Source organism: Cavia porcellus, unplaced genomic scaffold, assembly GCF_034190915.1.
Source record: "Cavia porcellus strain 051 isolate PalLab524CR breed Dunkin Hartley unplaced genomic scaffold, mCavPor4.1 scaffold_22, whole genome shotgun sequence".
NCBI lineage: Eukaryota > Metazoa > Chordata > Mammalia > Rodentia > Caviidae > Cavia > Cavia porcellus.
The window spans coordinates 27871625-27889883 of record NW_026947505.1 but is presented as its reverse complement, the minus strand read 5'-3'; the positions used below and the strand labels follow the sequence as shown (position 1 = coordinate 27889883).

General features: G+C 42.9%; 1 protein-coding gene across 3 annotated transcripts in view; it reads right to left on the bottom strand.

Annotated features, from left to right (window-relative positions):
• The window catches only part of Fndc1 (fibronectin type III domain containing 1), a 100465-nt gene extending 82898 nt beyond the window's left edge, over nucleotides 1-17567 (bottom strand). Inside the window, exon 1 of one of the 3 annotated variants that reach the window (XR_010041905.1) lies at nucleotides 17184-17567. Coding sequence is in view for 2 of the 3 variants with exons in the window: in XM_023564568.2 (XP_023420336.2) it covers nucleotides 17184-17292 (109 nt within the window). In the remaining variant the exon portion in view is untranslated. The remainder of the gene's footprint in view (nucleotides 1-17183) is intronic. The other 2 variants (XM_023564568.2, XM_063232968.1) reach the window with 2 other exon arrangements.
• Between the last annotated feature and the right edge of the window lie 692 nt (nucleotides 17568-18259).

The window sequence follows — 18259 nt, the reverse complement described above, 5'->3', positions numbered from 1 at the left end:
GAGCACTAAAGAAAGAACTTTCTTCTACTTGGCACATTCTTTCTCAATTTGCTCCATTGTAATTTTGAAGCTGATTTTAGCCAAATAAGCTACACCATTGAAAGTGTTGACACATAGTCGGCATTCAGTAGACACTAGATGAATGAATATGTTAAGTTTGATTTATAGGCAAGTTAGCACCTAAAAACAAACAGTTGCAGAATAACATGCAACATCTTTTAATTTCTGGAACTACTTTAAAACAGCTACTACTGACAATGCTTTCAGATTCTGAAGCTAAATGTCATGGCTGAGGCAGGAAAATCTGCTAATGAAATGTAGGAACAAATATTTTTAAGGCAGTTACAGATAGGATAATGGTAGGAAACAAGCACTATTTATTCTTTGAAGTTCTACCACATATTTAATGAAGAAAATTAAGTAACTAAAAATTAATTTGATTGGATTTTAAAAACACATCTGAAAAGTGATCTAAGTTATTCGTTATTTCTCACACCCCCTGTTCATGTTGCACTGTAAAAGTTCTTAGAACTGCTTCTTAGAACCGTCTACTACATTTAAATAGTAAACAGAACATCTGACAAGCAATAAAAAGCATGTTTCTACTGTACCAGTAAATGGCAAAGTACATACCATTTTATTTTACCTGACAAGTACATGAAGCAGAATTTTTCATGAATTTGAAGGATGAGATATAAAAGTTTTTATTATGAATGTTTCAAGCCAGCATCAAAAGAGAAAATAAAGATGTCAGAAATCAACAGAGCAAGTTTATTGCCCATGAAGCTGAATTGGAGGATGTGGCCTAACAATTCTGCCAACACCACTATGCTTCCTACTTCCCTGCCCCCTGCTCAGTGTGGACGTTGGTCTAATCCAGCAGGGATGTTGAGCCTGCCGCTTCCCAGACGGGGAGAGAGATCACTAGGTCTCGGCTCCAAACCAGGAATCTCTCGCTTGGAAGTCAAAGGGGAGCTCAATGCAGCCTTCCTCTAGAACACAGACTCACAAAGGAAACACCCATGCTTCTGGCTTCAAGTTCATTACCACCATCAATGCAAGAAAAAGATCGGTCAGTGGAGGCTGGGCTCTCCCAGCTCACCATGGAGTGAAGGAGTACAACATAGCACAGAGGCCAGAAATTGCTTGCTATCTATAGTTCCATGGGGAACGGGAAGAGGGGAATGGAAGGGCCCTTAACATTCCCTAACACCCCCAGTTGCCTGGCTATGCCTGCTCCCCCAACCCCTACTCTCTGAGGATAACAATCAGCCTGTGAAGGTGAAGTTGCCCCCCAGCGTGAGGATCAGGACAGCTTGATCCCACATTCAGGACACCTCTCTACTCACCCATGTCTAGCATGTATCCTCCTGCAGTTATAAGAGGTACCTTCCCAGACCCCCGAAGGCTCTGAAATGAATAAAGCCCATTCTTCAACCAACTCCAAAGCCAAGCTGATATCTAGGTTACACCTCCACTCCTTTCAAGGCCTATTCTAATCCCAAATTTTGCATATTTCATTCTATCCAATAGAGCCCACCAGAGTTTAAGCAACAAGTCAACCTGAGAGCATAAAAATATTCTGATAATATGATACCAAAGAATCAAAATGCTCCAATTTACATATAAATCTGTCTCATTAAAAATTCCTGGAGAATATTTAAAGTCCAAAAGTAAAACTTTCTGTGTCTTATAGTTTCAAATCAAAAGAAATTAAAATCTAAGCATCTGTCTTCTCCTGTTCCTTATTTTGGCCTCAGCTAGGGGTGATTCATTCACTGCCCATATGGGAGTGGGATTTCCCAGCAACTGCAACCTTTCACAGAATTGGTGCAGATCCTTCAGGACGCCCTGCAGTAGGAATAACTGAGTTCAAAGTTTGCCACTTGCCTAAATTCATGAAATTCCAAGACTCTAAAATCTCTATACTGTAGTGAATCCAAACTTCTGTCTTTCCAGAAAGCTTCTCCCAAGTCTCCTAGTAACAGAGCTGTGAGCACATGACCTAACGTGCCTGGTAGACCTCCTGGACTTGCTCTAACTGCAGACACTATCTTTGGTCCCTGGGCTAGAGGATGTGGACAGAGATCCTGGCTCTAGCTGTCACACAAGGAAGGAACCGGAGATGAAGAGTCTGAGCAATGTTTAGAGCCCAATATGGCTTGCACATGACCCGAGTTGTGTAACCCAAGGACTCAGGTGCTGAAAGTTTGTTTTCCTGTGCGGTGATATTGGAGGTGATGGAACCTTTAAGAGGTGGAGCCTTAAGCACCTGCCTTGCAAGCAGGCAGTTGTGAGTTCGATCCCTGGTACCGATAAAAATGAAAAAGACCAAAAAAAAAAAAAAAAAAAAAAAAAAAGAGGTGGAGCCTGTGGGAGACAATTAGGTTCCTGGGCATCACCTCATAAATTAGATTAATGCAGTTCCAAGCCAGATCCCTCAAGAGTAAGTTGCTGTAAAACAATACTACGCTGTATGTTTGGCCCCCTCTGCATGAGGCTGGTTCCCTTTTCACTTCTCTGCTCTGTTGCTATGAAGCTGAAGAGGTCCACACCAGAGACAAAAGGGATAAGACTACCTGATCTTAGACTTTCAGTCTCCGAACTATGAGCTAAATAAACTTCATTTTTTATAGAATGACCACTCTTGGGTAATTTGTTATAACAGAAAATGGACTTCTCTAGAGCCCTGATTCTAAGTACCCTACAGCCAGCTCATTTCCTGCCCTCCAGCAGTTAAAACTCCAATAGCCAATGAATTTTGGAATTTAAATTAGTTTAAACTGAGTTTTGCCATTTTCATTCAAATCCGGATGAAATGAGGCACTGTTAATCCAGATCTTCTGTGAAAGTCAAAAATAATCCTTTGAAGCTATCCTAGTACCAAGAGTATTTGGTCACAGAAACTAGGGACACAGACCCACCCCAGTAATGAAGGCAAACCCCAGCTGGTAGGGACTGCCCTTCTCAGCTGAGTACACACCGAAACCAGTCAGCCCAGTAGAGTGGATAGAGAAACAGGCTGGGACAACCTCAGCCACAAAGAAATCCACCCCCCAGGGAATGTTAAGAGCTTTTGAAATAAACTAGTCCAGTAAAACAAAACAAAACAAAAATACTAAGATCATTTCTTAGGTACACTAAAGATTGTTCTCAAGTGCAACAGAATTTTCACATTTACGTAAGTCTCCCAACTTCATCTTTGTTTGAAATCAAGTTTTATTTTCCAGTGGAAACCACCACATACTTCCCAGAATTTAAAATAAAGAAAACTCAGATCCCTGTACAATCACAAATCTTTGATCAAAAGCTCAGTGGATAACCCAGCATAGATAAGATGTGCTAAAACTACAGCACAGCGCGGGGCAGGAATTCATGGAATATACAACTTTGAGACTATTATTTGAGAGAAAGAAGAACTCAGCTATTACCCACATAGTGCCTAACACTACTGGAATATTCAAAAATTCTGAAGCATCCAGATGCTGGACAACATGAAGCCAAAACACTGAAATGACTGACTCTAATAATTTTTCAAATGGATGGGGAAAATATATTTGTCAAAAATTATGACTTTCCTTCTCCCGGGAGTACATATGTTTTGTGACTGTATGCCATTCAAACTAATCCTAGTAAAATTGGCTGGTTGAATTTCCCCCGGGAGGCTGATGCTGGGTAGACACAGCCTGAGGATTAAAGCAACAGCTTAGCTCCTCTTCAGACGTTTCTCAACAAGCATGAGGCTCCAGGAAGACGTTTTCCATACTTGGCATTGATTCTTTAGGGATCAAACTGTCAGTCTTTGGAGTCTGAACTTGTAGAACAATTCAGGGAGCTAAAAGAGCTTTGCACACAAAATCTGAGACCCTACCAGGGGAAGCCTTACAGTGCTGCCATCAGGTCAGAGAGGAAACAGCAAGATAAACAGACATCCCACGTTCCCCATAAAGTCAACAAAACCAAAGCAACAGACTCTGACTTTATCATTAGTTCATATTTCTCAAATCCAATCAATTTTCCTATAAAATGTTAACTTGCTGGATTCCACCCCCACGTCCAAAAGTTCACTGTTGCATTTACCTGATGAGGATGGCATCTATGCATAGCTGAATAACGAGATACAGAGACTCAGAATGGTCTGGGCTGTCCCTAGCAGGTGGCTGGAGCATCCCTGATACTGGTTACCACCAACTCCCCAGGAAACATAAGAGCCAGCTGGACCACCTGGCTCACCTCTCCAACCGCCTGGGCTAACCCAAATTCCCTGCAGTTGTTCCCAGATTCTCTGGCGTTTTCCAGCTCTTTGACAACAACAAAGCCATCATTTTATTCAGACTAGAAGGCCAATCCTGATGCATGCCACTGTGCTCATGAGGGTGCTGGATGGTCACTGAATACAATTGTGAATCACATTTTTTCTTCGTCAGCTCAAAGAAACCACATAGTGAAACTATGCAGACTTAAAAATGGGAGCCACTTGCCAATCTTTAAATAGTTTGTTGGAGTCCATTTCTACCCCCGCAGACTGTCAGCACTATCACCCCCTCATTCATCTCTGTGGTCATGTGGCTCCATCTCGGAAAGTTTCAAGTGGCTGCACCTCAAGCAAAAAGGTGCTCCTCACACTAGGATATTACAAACTGCACCCAGTACCTCCTGTTGCCTGGCTCTGCTAAGGTACTACACGCACACAAGCTGGTCACACATAAGGCTACCTGCACTGCTGTCGGCACTTGGTGGTGCCGGGAAAAGAGGCCCTACCTCCATGTGGGGCCACCTGCACAATCCTATGACACTGTTATGCAAAGACTCAGGTCAGGCATGTCCTTGTCTCCTCAAGGGTTAATAGCTGCTGCGGACAAAGTTTGCCTAGTATATTCTTCTTTAGTTGTATCTAGGGGAAATCAGAGTAAAGAGAAAATATATCCACTAGTTTATTTTATCTTGTTCTCTTTAATCATCTTCCTACAATACTTCTCCTTCCCTCCTTCCTTCTAACTTGGGAAAGAAGTACAGAGCAGAATAAAGCAAAAGTCGAACAATAAAATGAGCACCAAGAAATGCTATTTCAAAATAAACAGCAAGTGGAAAAACTAAACTTAAATCCTCAGATCAATAGGGACTGACTGAAGTCTGCCCAAAGGATACTCTTAAAATAAATGAAACTTCTCCCTCAAGATGTTTTCTGAGATGTTTTAAATTGGGTTTTTATTAGTCCCATTCAAGGCAAGTTTCCCAGCTAATTTAGAACAGTTTAGCAACTCGTGTAGAATCTAGAAACTGCCGCAGCAGACATGTGCACTGTTACTCCAAGGTCGTTCCCAGGTTCTCTGTCCCTTGCCTACCTCCCTTGCCCTTCCACTTCCTGTGGATAAACAAATAAGGTGAAGGAGGCCTGCCGCCATTGCCATTCAGAGGAAAGCATTTAACAGGATCAGCTCAGCCATAATGTGCCTGGGACTCTCTGTATCTTTTTCCTTTTTTTTTTTTTTTTTTTTTTTTTTTACCTCTTAGGATGTCAATGTGATAGCCAGGAATGCAGCAGCCATTGTGAAATATGAAGCAGTAAGTCTGAGAATAGTGGCTTGGACAGCAATGTCAGAATGTGGAAATGCAGATGATCATGGGTAACAGCCTTGTTAAACCCCTGAGCTGGCCCTAGTTCCCTCCCCAAAGTCTCTCTCTCTCTCTCAATCTCTCTCTCTCTCTCTCTCTCTCTCTCTCTCTCTCTCTCTCTCTCTCTCTCGGGTTGATTAAGAGCCTTCCCACTGAGCCACACCTGCAGCTCATTTTTAACTTGTTATTTTGAGACAGGGTCTTGCCAACCTACAAAGTCACCTAGGATGGACTCAAACTTGAGATCCTCCTGCTTCAGTCTTCCAGAATGCTGGATTTGCAGAGCTATGCCAAGACGCCCCAGCTCTGGTCATTCTGCTGTCAAGTTTACAGGTAAGTGGGCTAACCATCTCCTTACTTGTTAATCACTGTTAATCAGATATTCTGCCATCAGCAGCCCAAATCCATTGCTACATTGTCACTTCTACATCCATACAATCGTTTTTTCTTCTCCTGATTTGTCAATAAGAGTTACTCTGTTTTAACTCTATTTTCTTTCCATTTGTTGTTTCAAGAGCTTGGCCTCGGGAACTTAGACAATGCCAATGCTTTATTTGTCAGTGTGCTACTGACCTGAGGAAGTACATCTATCCCAAAAAGCCAGGTAGCCAGGAACTAGAGTGAATTTAACCAGCAGAGCTGGCACTATTTGCACTATTTGCTAACTAGGATTTGAGGTTTTAAAGATTTTGACCATTTTATTTAGAAATTGATGTAAGCAAAAGCTACTGTTCCAAGAAAAGAACAAAAACAAAATTTCTCCCAACCTATGCCAGCAGCTTTTCCAAATGTTTTAAGAAAATGAACTGGAGGGATTCCAGGGATGTATACTTTTTATTCATAAAAATGGTAAGAAAACAAGAGACTTTAAAGAGCAAGCCCTCAGGGTTGGAAAGGAATATAGAGCTCATGCCTTCTGTCCCTGGCACCAACTAGAAACCTGTATTTTCCAGGTTTTTGTAACATCTTATGCACATTCTTTAAATTCAATTCATAACCAAGAAATAGTTTCTTGAAGAATTACCATTGTTTGCCTGTCCAGCTTAACTTCAGCCTACTAAGAACTGCTTAGCATGCTAGCCAAAAAACTCCCTCAAAATTCATTCTTTTTCTCAAAATGTGCAAGTCATTGTCTAACTATGTAAAGCAGTTGGGCATTCCTGTCCCCCAAATCACCACTCATCTTACTCAAAAAATTCCCTGAAAATTTCCTCCAGTAGAGATGCCAGACAAATGCTTTGAGAGAAACAGGGAAATAAGACCAAGGTAACCAGACACCAATGGTCACAAGTACCTCTGTGAGGTTTCTTTTTTTTTTTAACTTTTTTTTTTTTTTTTGCGTGGTATTGGGGATCGAACTCACAACCTCACACTTGCCAGACAGGAGCTTATGCCGCTGAGCCAAATCCCCGGCTCTCTGTGAGGTTTCTAATGAACCATTATTTAAATTTTTCAAATAATTGTTTAATGATCATCAATCTATCAGTAAGGAAGCAAGAATGTACAACACATCCAATACACAAAGAGTTTAAATTTTTCAGGTGGTCTATAATGAAAAAGCATAAACAAAGGAAATGAGCTTTGGCTGAATATCTACTTAGTGTCAACTGTTTCACTCATTTATCAGACGCTTCTGAGCATCTTATCATTTGGCAGATTCTAAACCAGGAACTGGTGATACAGAAATGGCTAAAAAATATTCCACATTATCATCTTCTTTAATCCCTATCCCATCCTGTGCACTACACTCTGGTTTTCTTCAAACTGAGTTCTGGAGATTTAAGCAACTTTTCCAAAGGCTCATAGCCAGTAAGTGATAGTGATCAAACTCCAAATTATCCAAACCCATAAACCAGGTTGTCTCTGCTACACTTTGTTGCCTATCCACTGTGATTATATATAAAGGCAATAAATATAGGTCTGGAGAGAAATCAGAATCAGATACAAAATTGAAAGCCATCAATAGGTGCTAAATTCAAAAAGATACAAGAAGTCATGGCACTGAATGAGATCCTGTGAATGTCAAGAAGACACCATGTAACCAAATCCTCATCTCTTGGTCTTCAACTTACTCTCTTTGCAACCACAGCTGGTCACTTCTCTGGAAGTACCTGTTCCTCTCAGTCTCTCCTGACCACGGAGTCTCCCAGTACCACAATATTGCTTTCTCTTCCACACCAATGGCCTCTTGGCCCTCTTGGTCTCCTCTGCCAGAACTCCAAATGTCCGGGTGTTTCAGAGCCCATCTTTTGGGCTCCCTTTTGTGTACTGCTTTCCCTCTGACTTCTCTCCCCAAATTAATACATCCAGTAATGTGACTGCCAATTCTACTATTATGCTGATGGCCTCTGAATTCACAGCTCCTGTCCTCGCTCCTCTGAACTACAGTATGTCCAGCTGTCTGCTTGATATCTCCAGTGAGATTCAAAGAAGATAGATGCCTGGGAGGAGGGAAATTTGAAATCTGAATTATTGGTTATAAGGAAGAAACCCAGGAAAGAACTAGCTTCATGGAAACCAGGAAAAAGTGGGTTTCTAGGAAGAAGAGAATGTTCATCAATGTCAGGCCACACAAAGACTGTTAGTTAGATTTCTCATCCCTTCCAAACAAAACAATTGTGCCTCCCAAGCTTCTCTCTGAAAATATCAAACTGGATTAGTTTTGTTTCTACAAATGGAACAGCCACCCAACCTATCTCATAGGATTGATGTAAGAATAAACTATGAGTAAAAATTAAAAAGCACTCAAAATTATAGAATATCAAAACTAAGAAGATGAGCCCCCAAAACAGCTAAGGTCATGAAACAAAACCCAGTATACATCCCCCTGTGTGGGTCCCAGCATCTTGGCTCTACGCCAGTTTTCTCTTTTCACAGCAGGAGACAGCTCAGCTCTTCATTTCCCTCAATCTTGGAAAAGATACTTGGAAGTGGAATTTTTAAAACTTGAGAGTGGAAAGGAAACTTACATAATCTGTTTCAAGTCCCCTCTTTAATCTACCTATCAGTTATATAAAGGCTGTCTTTAATCTTCTCTATGAGTAGGTGTTAGAACCAATCAAATCCCAACTCACGCACCCAGCTTCAAAAGTAATCAGCTATGAGTATGTTATTCAACTGAGTGACATGAGGTTACCAAGGAGGCACTGTCTTGAGAATGCAGGTCAATGAATAAAATTTTATGAGGAATAAAGTGATCTTCAACCTACTGAGAGAAGCATATGAAAAGGAGAGTACAGGTATTGGTCATTTAATATCAGCTGAGTGCTACCAATGATGAACATCACCAGAGCCCATATGGATGGGGAAAGGAAATCTTCCCACAGCTAGGGTGATCAGGAAACAAAAGTGTAGCAGAGGTGGAGTCCAAGGAGGTCCTCTCCTAGAGATGTAAAGGTCCTGGGACATGCTCTCCATTGCTTCAATTCCAAGAGGACATTCAATCCAGCAATTATAGCAGCCTAAGCTTTACCTGAGCCTTAAGATTCTCTGAATTGTTTCCTGTAGTGAAAATACATTACAGATCCAGAGCACTATTTTAGTTAGATTTCTCATCCCTACAGAATTTATCTCATGAGCCCCAAGGCAAAACTTGTGCTCCCTATAAGAGATTAATGCAACCTTCTTGGAGAGTAGCACTGTGTGTCTGCCTCTCCAAGCTTCTTCTGCTCTAGGTGTCCAAACTGAAAAATGTAGCCATAATGCAGCTGTGAAAATAAGGTAAGGATAAAGTCTGGGATTCTTTGAGAGTGGTTTGCCCAAATAGATACTTACATAGATTCTGAGCACTATTAACCACCAGAAAATGTTTTAGTTCTCTTAGTCTATCAGAAAATATGTTCTCCTACAGACCTTTGATGAACTCACTCACTTTCCTGACTGCCACACCCAAACCCTTGGCCCCCATTAGTCTGCTTTCCCATTTTGTAATTTTGTCATTTTTATAAAGACATATAAGTGAAATTGTAGGTTTTGGAAAGAGTAGATTTTGAGATTAGTAAAAGCTTATTAAAGAAGTATTTATCTCTTGTGATATTTGTGGATAGTAAGTGTTTTATGTAAACTGAGGTGATCATGGTGTATAATTTGGCATCTTTTATGGCTTAAAAACTGATGGTCAATTTAACGCCAGCTGGATTACATCAACTGGTACTGAGTATAGATGTCCCACCTGGGGAAAGTTGCCAGCATATAGAGATGTGGAGAAGGAGAAGCTATGCGTTGAGGCATTGAGGCATTGTGGGTTTTCCTACAAGTTGCTGTTTGAGCCGTTGGTTCTCCCGGAGAAGCTCTGGTCCTTACACTGAGCACTGCTTCTTGGCTCCGGAGAGGAAGACTCTCCTGAGAGAGCTGTCTGCATCATAGCTGTGTGATCACATAACCTATGGGATAAAACCATGCAAAACCACACACACACACACACACACACACACACACACACACACCAGCATGGCAACTGGGGATAGCTGAGGAAGATCAACACATAGGACACAGGCCTGCTTCTTTCTTGGGATGCTGCGCACACTTACACAAGACATCACTTCTTGGGGGGAAATGTGTGCAGGGCACACAGAACTTCTGCTTTACTTCCTGTCCCTGGGACTTGCATTTGCCTGGTAAGGGGATTTCTCCCTAGTGCCAAGGATCCCACACCTGACACTCCTGCCCAACCGTACCTGTCACTCCTGCACAGTCCCTTTAGTGCCAGCCAGTGACTCTGAGCGAGACTTCATCTCCAGACAATATGGTGTCATCACAAATTAGGAGCTGTCACTGCACACCCTTCCCAGATGTGTAGGAAAGTGACAACTACCTCCAGGCCCATGCTTGTGAGGAAGGGACCCATAGGCACACCTCTACATTACAGCACATGCTCATCTCCATTCTGGGTTTGGAGACCACATAAAGTCTAAACGCATCTTATACACTGATTTTCTCCTTAACACAACTCCTGAATTATTTACATGAGGTTTTCCCTCGGAAACTACAACGAATTCTACTCATACACTCACTCTGTGTCCTGAGGCCAATGTACCCCTGTGTTCAGGATTCTCACCTTCTTTATAAAATCCTCCGGATTTCCCATATGTGATGTGCAAATCTCTGGAACCTTAAGACCCTTTCCAATATGAATGGTTCTAGAATATATGAACCATTTTAGAAAACACTGGACAAATAAGATTCTTTAAGTGAGATAAGATTGAAGGTAAAGACAGTAGCTAATAGCTGACTTTCAATCTACACTGAAGTGAAGAAACTCTCAGAATCTAAAATGTGGAAGCAAATATAAAAACAATGAAACACAACAAGCAGAAGCATCCACTGTTTCTCCGACCTGAGGCTAGCACAGTCTACCCCATGGGACATGCCAGAACATGCCACACTGTGGGTCTCCTTCAGTGACTACTACTTCCTGAGCCTGATGCTGCCCATTTCTTTTATCTGAATGTCACCACTCCTCCGAGTGCCACCATTTGTGCACTATCCAGAGTACTCAGGGCTCCTTATACATGCCTCCTCCATGTGTGGCACAGTCTGTTCCTCCACCAGAATTGTCCTTCTTTACCATCTTTAAGTAAAGCCAGTGCCTCTACAAAATCCAGCCTGGACCTTCCCATTGATCCACCTCCACAGCATCTATGTTGAATGGGAAGAGCTGACATGACAATTTAGACAGGGCGCAGCCTCAAGGAGCTGAACAGGCAACTTTTAACAGAAGACACCAGATAAAGGATGCTTCCCACTGAGCGGTCCTTGTTTACAGCCGTGAAAAAGGGCTGTTTTGCAACAGTCATTAGATTCATTGCAACTTTATCTTCAGCTAAGCCCACTAAATTCAACACACTTGAGTAGCTCGCAGAGTCATTTCTAAACAGCCATCAGCAAGGTGATGGGAACTAACTCAAGAGTTCACAGGAGAAAGATGAGGATATCATCAAGTTCACAAGGTAAACATAAAAATCTAATGAAATAACATACAGGGAAATGTAAACTCCACAGCCCTTCAAACCACAAGTTATTATCAACAGGAAATAAAAACACCTATGTGGGAACTGCTCCTAAAGATTAAAATAGAATTATGCAGACTGTCTTTTGACAACATGTTGATCACAGTCATCATGATGCCTCAGTGGAGGTATTTCTGCTCTGAATAGGAGACCTCAGTAGAAAATATACATCTAATAGTACCATTAATGGCTCTCAAGTTACTCTGTTACATTTACAAATGTAGAATTATATATTATAATTACAATAATTGGTGTTATTTTCCATTGATACAAAAGAGGCTGAGAGGGACAGGTCACCTGGGCTAAGGAAGCAGCTGCCAATGTTGCAGCCCTGAGTCCCTTTTCCTCACCCTACTTTCCAGCTGTGCCAGACTCAGCTTGAGCTTGCAGAAGCATCAGGGTACCCAAAAGATAATGGGCTGCTGAACTGGGTATTAGGTTATGGCTTCAAATTCCTTTCTTATTAATGTTTAACTGAAAACTGCTAACATATCTACACTCATGTCAACTCTTGGTGAGTAATTTGTCCTTCCCAATTTAGTTTAAAAAGGAAGCTCCAAACAAAATTTAAAAAAAAAAAAAAAAAAAGGTCTTTAAGGGAAAAACGCAACAGATAACTGGACATTTGTCCTCATTTTCTTCTCTCTGTAGAAGCCACAGGTACTGCATAGCTGTTTTCCCAACTAGGCTTCAACGGAAGGACCCAATGAGAGGTGGAGACCCTTCAAGAAGGCCAAGAGCGCCCCCTAAAGGTTATATGAAGCAAGCACTACCTCCCACCTGGTCAGGAAAGACAGGGCCTTCTTCAATTCAAGCACAATTTTTAGGAGGAAAGAAAGATGATGTTCCTTTTTATGAACAAATCATAGCACTCTGATTACAAGTGCTCAAGTATGCATCTACTAATGCTGGTAAAACATGTGGACAAAACAATGCCTCCCTCAGGGACCTCATTCTCCCTAAAGTCTATAGTTTTTAGTTGACTGTATATTCCAGTGTAAATATTCTATACTTACACACATATATATTCCCTTTACTACTTTACTTTTATAACTTTAAATACTCACCTCTGTATTTTCTGACTGAAATTAAATCTTCTGAGAGCATATGCTTAATTCTAATTGACAACCCTAAATTCCATTGGGGATAATGAAAAAGGTCCTCCCCCTAACCAGCCTAGGGCAAAGTGATCTCATCTGTAGCATTTGCTTCTAGGTTTCCCTCCTCACCTCTCAAGGTGAGCAAAATCATGATCTCCAAAGATTCCCTAATCCTATTCTGCAGAGCTGAGGAATGTGGACACCTCCAAAGGCCAGAATGGCATGAAAGAAACCCTAGGGCTTACAGAAAGCACACAGCCTTTGATTTAACCCAGGGAGAACCTTTTGGGACTTCTGACCTCCAGAGATATAAGATAATAATTCTGTCTTGCTTTAAGCTACTAAATGTGTGTTCACTTATTACAGCAGCAATAGGAAACGGATACATTCTTCCATCCTACTCTTCCCTTTCTGTCTTCAGGGAATGGGTCTTCATGACTTAATTATGGATATGAATGATCTTGGTAGAACAGACTGTGACACTCTGAACTGTCTGGTGGTAACTTTCCAGATAAGTCATTCTGCAGTCCTATTCCAGTCTCTAATCCACAACAATGAATTTCCATGCTCAAGTGATAGGTAAAACAGGTTTTCACCTACTGACCTCCAATGAATGAGATAAAGGGGTGCATTTACCACTTTGCTTCAAAGAGGACAGGAATGGAGAGAAATCCTGCAGAACTGGAAACAGGTTGGGCCACAGGAAAGATTCTAAGGGTTTCTGTAGATGAAGTAAATCTCCATTCCCTAGATCTATCCATAAGTGATGACCAGGACCACCAGAGGATCAACAATGCTGAGATTCAAACCCTGGTTTTTTCATTCTAACCTAATCCCCTCTGTGTATAACAGTAGCTCTTATACTTTTTTGGCCTGTGGATTCCTTTCTACTTTTAAATGTATAAGTATTCCCCACAGGGGTTATATCCATATGCATTTTTATATATCCTTATCTACTGTGATAGAAATTAGCTCAGCTCAGTGATTGGAGCATTTGCCTCAGATGCATGAGGACCTGAGTTCAATCCCCAGTACTGCAAAAGAATTAAAAACTAAAATAAAACATGTGTTTTAATTCAGTTTTAAAATTATAAGCTCATGAATGTTGACATAAACATTTTTATGAAAAATAACTTTTCCAAAACAAAAAAAAATAGAATAGTTTTTACATTTAGGCAAAGAAGTTTAACAGAAGATAGCTGGCTATCTGACCTGTGTATGCATTCAACCTGATATGTTGTTTTGGTCAAAGAAAATCTGACCTTACATACATTGCTGAAAAAGTATTTGAACAGTCTTTTCTGATAATTTTGAAAAAATCTTTATTACTATACCAAAATTCATCAAAGAAAAGTTTTTTCAAGATTCACTGTAGAAACTGAAACTTTCCACATCTTGCTACATTAAAAGTCCATTTGGGTCAGGGCTAAGGATGTAACTCTTTGATAAAGAGCTTGCCTAGCATGGAAAAGGTCTGAGTTTGAACCCCAGACTGAAGGGAAAAGTCCATTGGGTGATCTTGCCCTTTTTACTATGAGTAGATCTTTCAGCCATGTAACCTTTTGTAACTCTACACACAGCCCATTTGAATTTACTGGTTCACATTGTTATCCAAGTTATCCAAATGTTGACATGTTCCATAGACATGATACGTTAGAATCATGTTCACTTATATCACTATCAATCTCATTAGAAAATTTTCTACATATCAAGCTGCTTTCAGGGTTATGATAGAAGCAACATGACAAAATTCAAATTTTCACTTGCAAACTGTTTATTATTGGCAAGAAATCTCAGCAGTAGTGGGATTCTCTTTGTTCACTTTTGAGAAGATGTCTGCTAGATGCCCAAGTCATTAGCTGTATTATGTCTATAATCATTCCTTTTGATAAATATGGCATTCCACATAAAAAGCAGCAAATTCAGTTCGCAACTCTATCACACAAGAGCTTTTCCTTGGAGTTACAACTCAACTTCAAGAAGTGAGCAAATCAACTTTGCGTGTGCTTTCCATTTCTCTACACAGAATATTAAAAAAGATGCATTCAAGGATAGAGACATGACAAGATTAATAATCTTAATGCATTCTTGAGTGAAACTTCATGTCTATCTTAACTGCAAGAGGTCTGAAAATGTCTATGTCTTCTGGTGTATACAGTTTCCCTGCATCGGTATACATTCAGACAACAGCAATTTTACCCACTAAAGTTTTTACACCATTAGTGCAAATGTCAACACAGAGGAAAAGGCAAACAGCATTCCAGTATTACTTGCAAAATAACTTTTACTCTTTGAGTCTTTAAACTTTAAAGAAAATAAAAATTACCCAACACTACCCCAGATACCCACTGTAAATGCATATATGAATCCACATGTTTTTAGAAAACCGTATCAGTCTTACAAGCACCATTATAATGTTAATGTTTGCATGCAAACTGTGATAAGAATGGATGTGGTAGGATGGGAGGAGTTGGCATTCTTTGCTTATTTTGTTGCGTGTTTTAACTGACCCTAAGTTGCAGGACTTTTTCAGTTCTTCATCGCATCCCGTAAGTCACTTCTGCTGTAAGGATGGTCCCTCTAGAGCTGTCGTGATCCACCACTATTAATGTAGCTCCGGGTTATTTCCTTACAGAGATTCTAGTCCCAGAGATGGAGGGTCAGGGCTGGCACAAGCAGCTTTCTGGATCCATACATTAATTCAACCAGCAAGAAGGAACAATGCACCCACAGCCTTGCCATGAAACCCAAGGAGCCCATGAAACAATGGATCTCTTCCCCACCATGAGGAGCTATGCCTGAGCTGTGTATTTCTTTTCTTCTATTAGTTTAAATGCGGTAAGTTGTTTTTTTAAAATGTGCTTTGTTCTCATTTGTCCATTTCAAGTCTGATCATCATTGTATTGCAATCCCACGTCAACACAGTAGAGAGAAGTGCCAACAAGCTTTCCAGCTCTCACATTCCACAGCTCAGTGATTTACAGAGCAGCACGGAAAAAAAAGAAGGAGCAGTTCACCGCACCACAGGATTCCGGAGCTCTCACAAACAACCCTGACTTCAGCCTTGCTCAAAAGTCAGCCATCGGACAGGTAGAAGAATTTTAAAAGGAATAAAGCTGTAAGCACCACAAAGCTCACGCAGCATTTGCTCTGGTCTTAATATTTTCTGACACAAAAATTCTTTCAACATTCTGAAAACCTTAACACTGAAAAACAAAAGCCATAGAATGTAGGTGGAGACATTGAAAGATTTTAAAACACTTTTATTCTGTCAAGCACTGTACAAAATATGCAGTGAATGCTTTCTAGGGATCATTAACAGGAGGAAAGAAGACTGTACAGCCTGTATGATCTTTTTTATGAAAAGTGGCGTTTGGCATTCGAAAACTTGGCAAAAACCTGGACCAAGCAATATGCATAGCTACCAAAAGTCACTAAGCAACTCTTCTTCCTTAATCCTTTAAGTAACCAGCTAGTATCATAAAGCCACTAGCATCACAAAACAAGTAATAGCCATCATTGGAACAGTATCTGAATTTCTATAACTCAGTGGGGAATGTAGAGTACCAACTAAAATATGTACTTCTTAAATTACTATAAAACTGATGAGATAAATAAAAGCCACACAGCTTCAAGTGTGAAAATGCTTGCACAGGAGGTGGAAAGGAGAGGCGCCAACGACGTGAGGATGAAAACCCCATCACAAGCTTCCTCCGGGCGAAATCTAAGAGCATGCTGGCACCTTCTGAAAAGCACTGTTCCCAAAGAAAGCATCCTCTGGATCTAGCCCCAGCTCAGGAAAGGGTGAGGTTCTCTGGAACCGATTTTTCCACTGCGTTCTCCATCCTCTCAAGACAAATGTCTTCTCCCGACTCTCAAATTCCCAGCCCTGGGCGCGCGGAGCCCCAGCGGCCGGCAGCGCGCTCGCGCTCGGGTAGGAGCGAGGCTGGTCCCGGAGCGCAGAGGCTTCCGAGCCCCGGAGGCTCGTCGCCTCCCCCTTGCCCGCTGCAAGGCCCCCTCCAGCAGCCATCCCACCTGGAGACGCCAGGATAGAGGATGCTCACCTTTGCTCCCAGGGACATTCTGGGCAGAGAAAGGCAGCTCCCCCAGGACCCCTGTGCAATGCCAAGAGGGGCTTTCTCGCCTTTTCCTTTTCCCTTTGCCTGACTCTCCCCGGACACTTTGTAGAGGGCTCCGCGTCCCGACGTCAGAGCGTTCCACAGCGCCGCTAAATACCCAAGTCCCCGGCACAGACGGCGTCCCCGCTCCCGCTACCGGAGCGCAGAGTGCCCAGTGCCCAGACAGGCGCGCCGGGACCCAGCGATTAGGACGCACAGGTTAGTGACACGACACCAAACCAGGACAGACGGGGCGGCGGCCCCAGAGCGACAGGCGAGACGGACAGAGAAGCAGCGAGAAGGGCGCCCAGAACCAGGTGGCCGGGTGGGCGCTGGCGTACCTGGGTCCCCCGCCGAGGCGGCGACCGGGAGCAGCAAGGCCAGGAGCAGCAGCGCCGCCCAGGGCAGCGGGCGCAGTGCGCGCGGGGGCGCACCGGCGTCGGGGGCCATCGGGAGCCTGCGGTGCGCGGGCACCGGGCGCAGAGGGTTGGCAGAGTCTGGCCGGAATCGCGGGAGCGCAGAGGCACCGCCACTGGGTCCCCTCCGCCTCGCGTCCGGTCTTCGCGCTGTGCGCAGTGCGCGGTGGCGGCAGCAGTGTGGCGATTGCTCGTGGCCGCGCGGCCGCAGCGCTCCGCCACTGGGGCCGGAGCAGCTCGCGGCGCCTTTTTTGCCGCGCTCGGGCGCCCCCTTCCGGCCCGGGGCGCCGGGGTCCCACCGATACTGGCGGGCGGAGCAAGGGGCTGAGGGTTCCGAGGCTTCAGGAAGCGAGGTCGGCGGTTCTGGAAACTCTGTGGTCGTTGCGCCTGGCAAAGTGGCCAGAGAAATGCGCCTCGAGCTCTCTGGCTCGGGATGTGCCGTCGCGTGCAACAGCTGCCAAGCACGGAGGAACGCTTAGCCCCGCTATGTATCTACTGATTGCAACATTAGGAACCCGGACCGGGACCCTTCCCCCGAACCTGCAGACTCCAGGCGTTCGCCCCGCCTTCCTCTGGCAGCCAGCGCTTGCAGAAAGGGCTTTTCTTTAAATGACCTTTCCATTAGGCAGGAACCGAGCTTGTGGTCTCGCAAAGCGGAGGAATGAAATTGCAAATCAAAAGGAGGAAGTTAGGAGAGTTTTTATTGAAAATGAGAATAGCTCCTGGAGTTCCAGGAAGGGTCCGGAGTGGGCGGCCGCATAGCCTCTCAATCCCCAGCTACTTAGAGAGAAACTGGGTAGAGGAACTGCTCAGTGACCAGTGGCCACCTGTCACAGGCAGCTCTGTGGATTTTAAAAAGCCAGTTGGAACTCAGGCTCTGGAACCCAATTCCTAAGCAGGTTAGGGCTTAATGGAAACAGGTATTAGGAAAAACTAGTTATTTTGCCTTTAAAACTCTTCAGAATTCAGAATCTTAGCAGAGGGAGGCCGCAACTCCACTT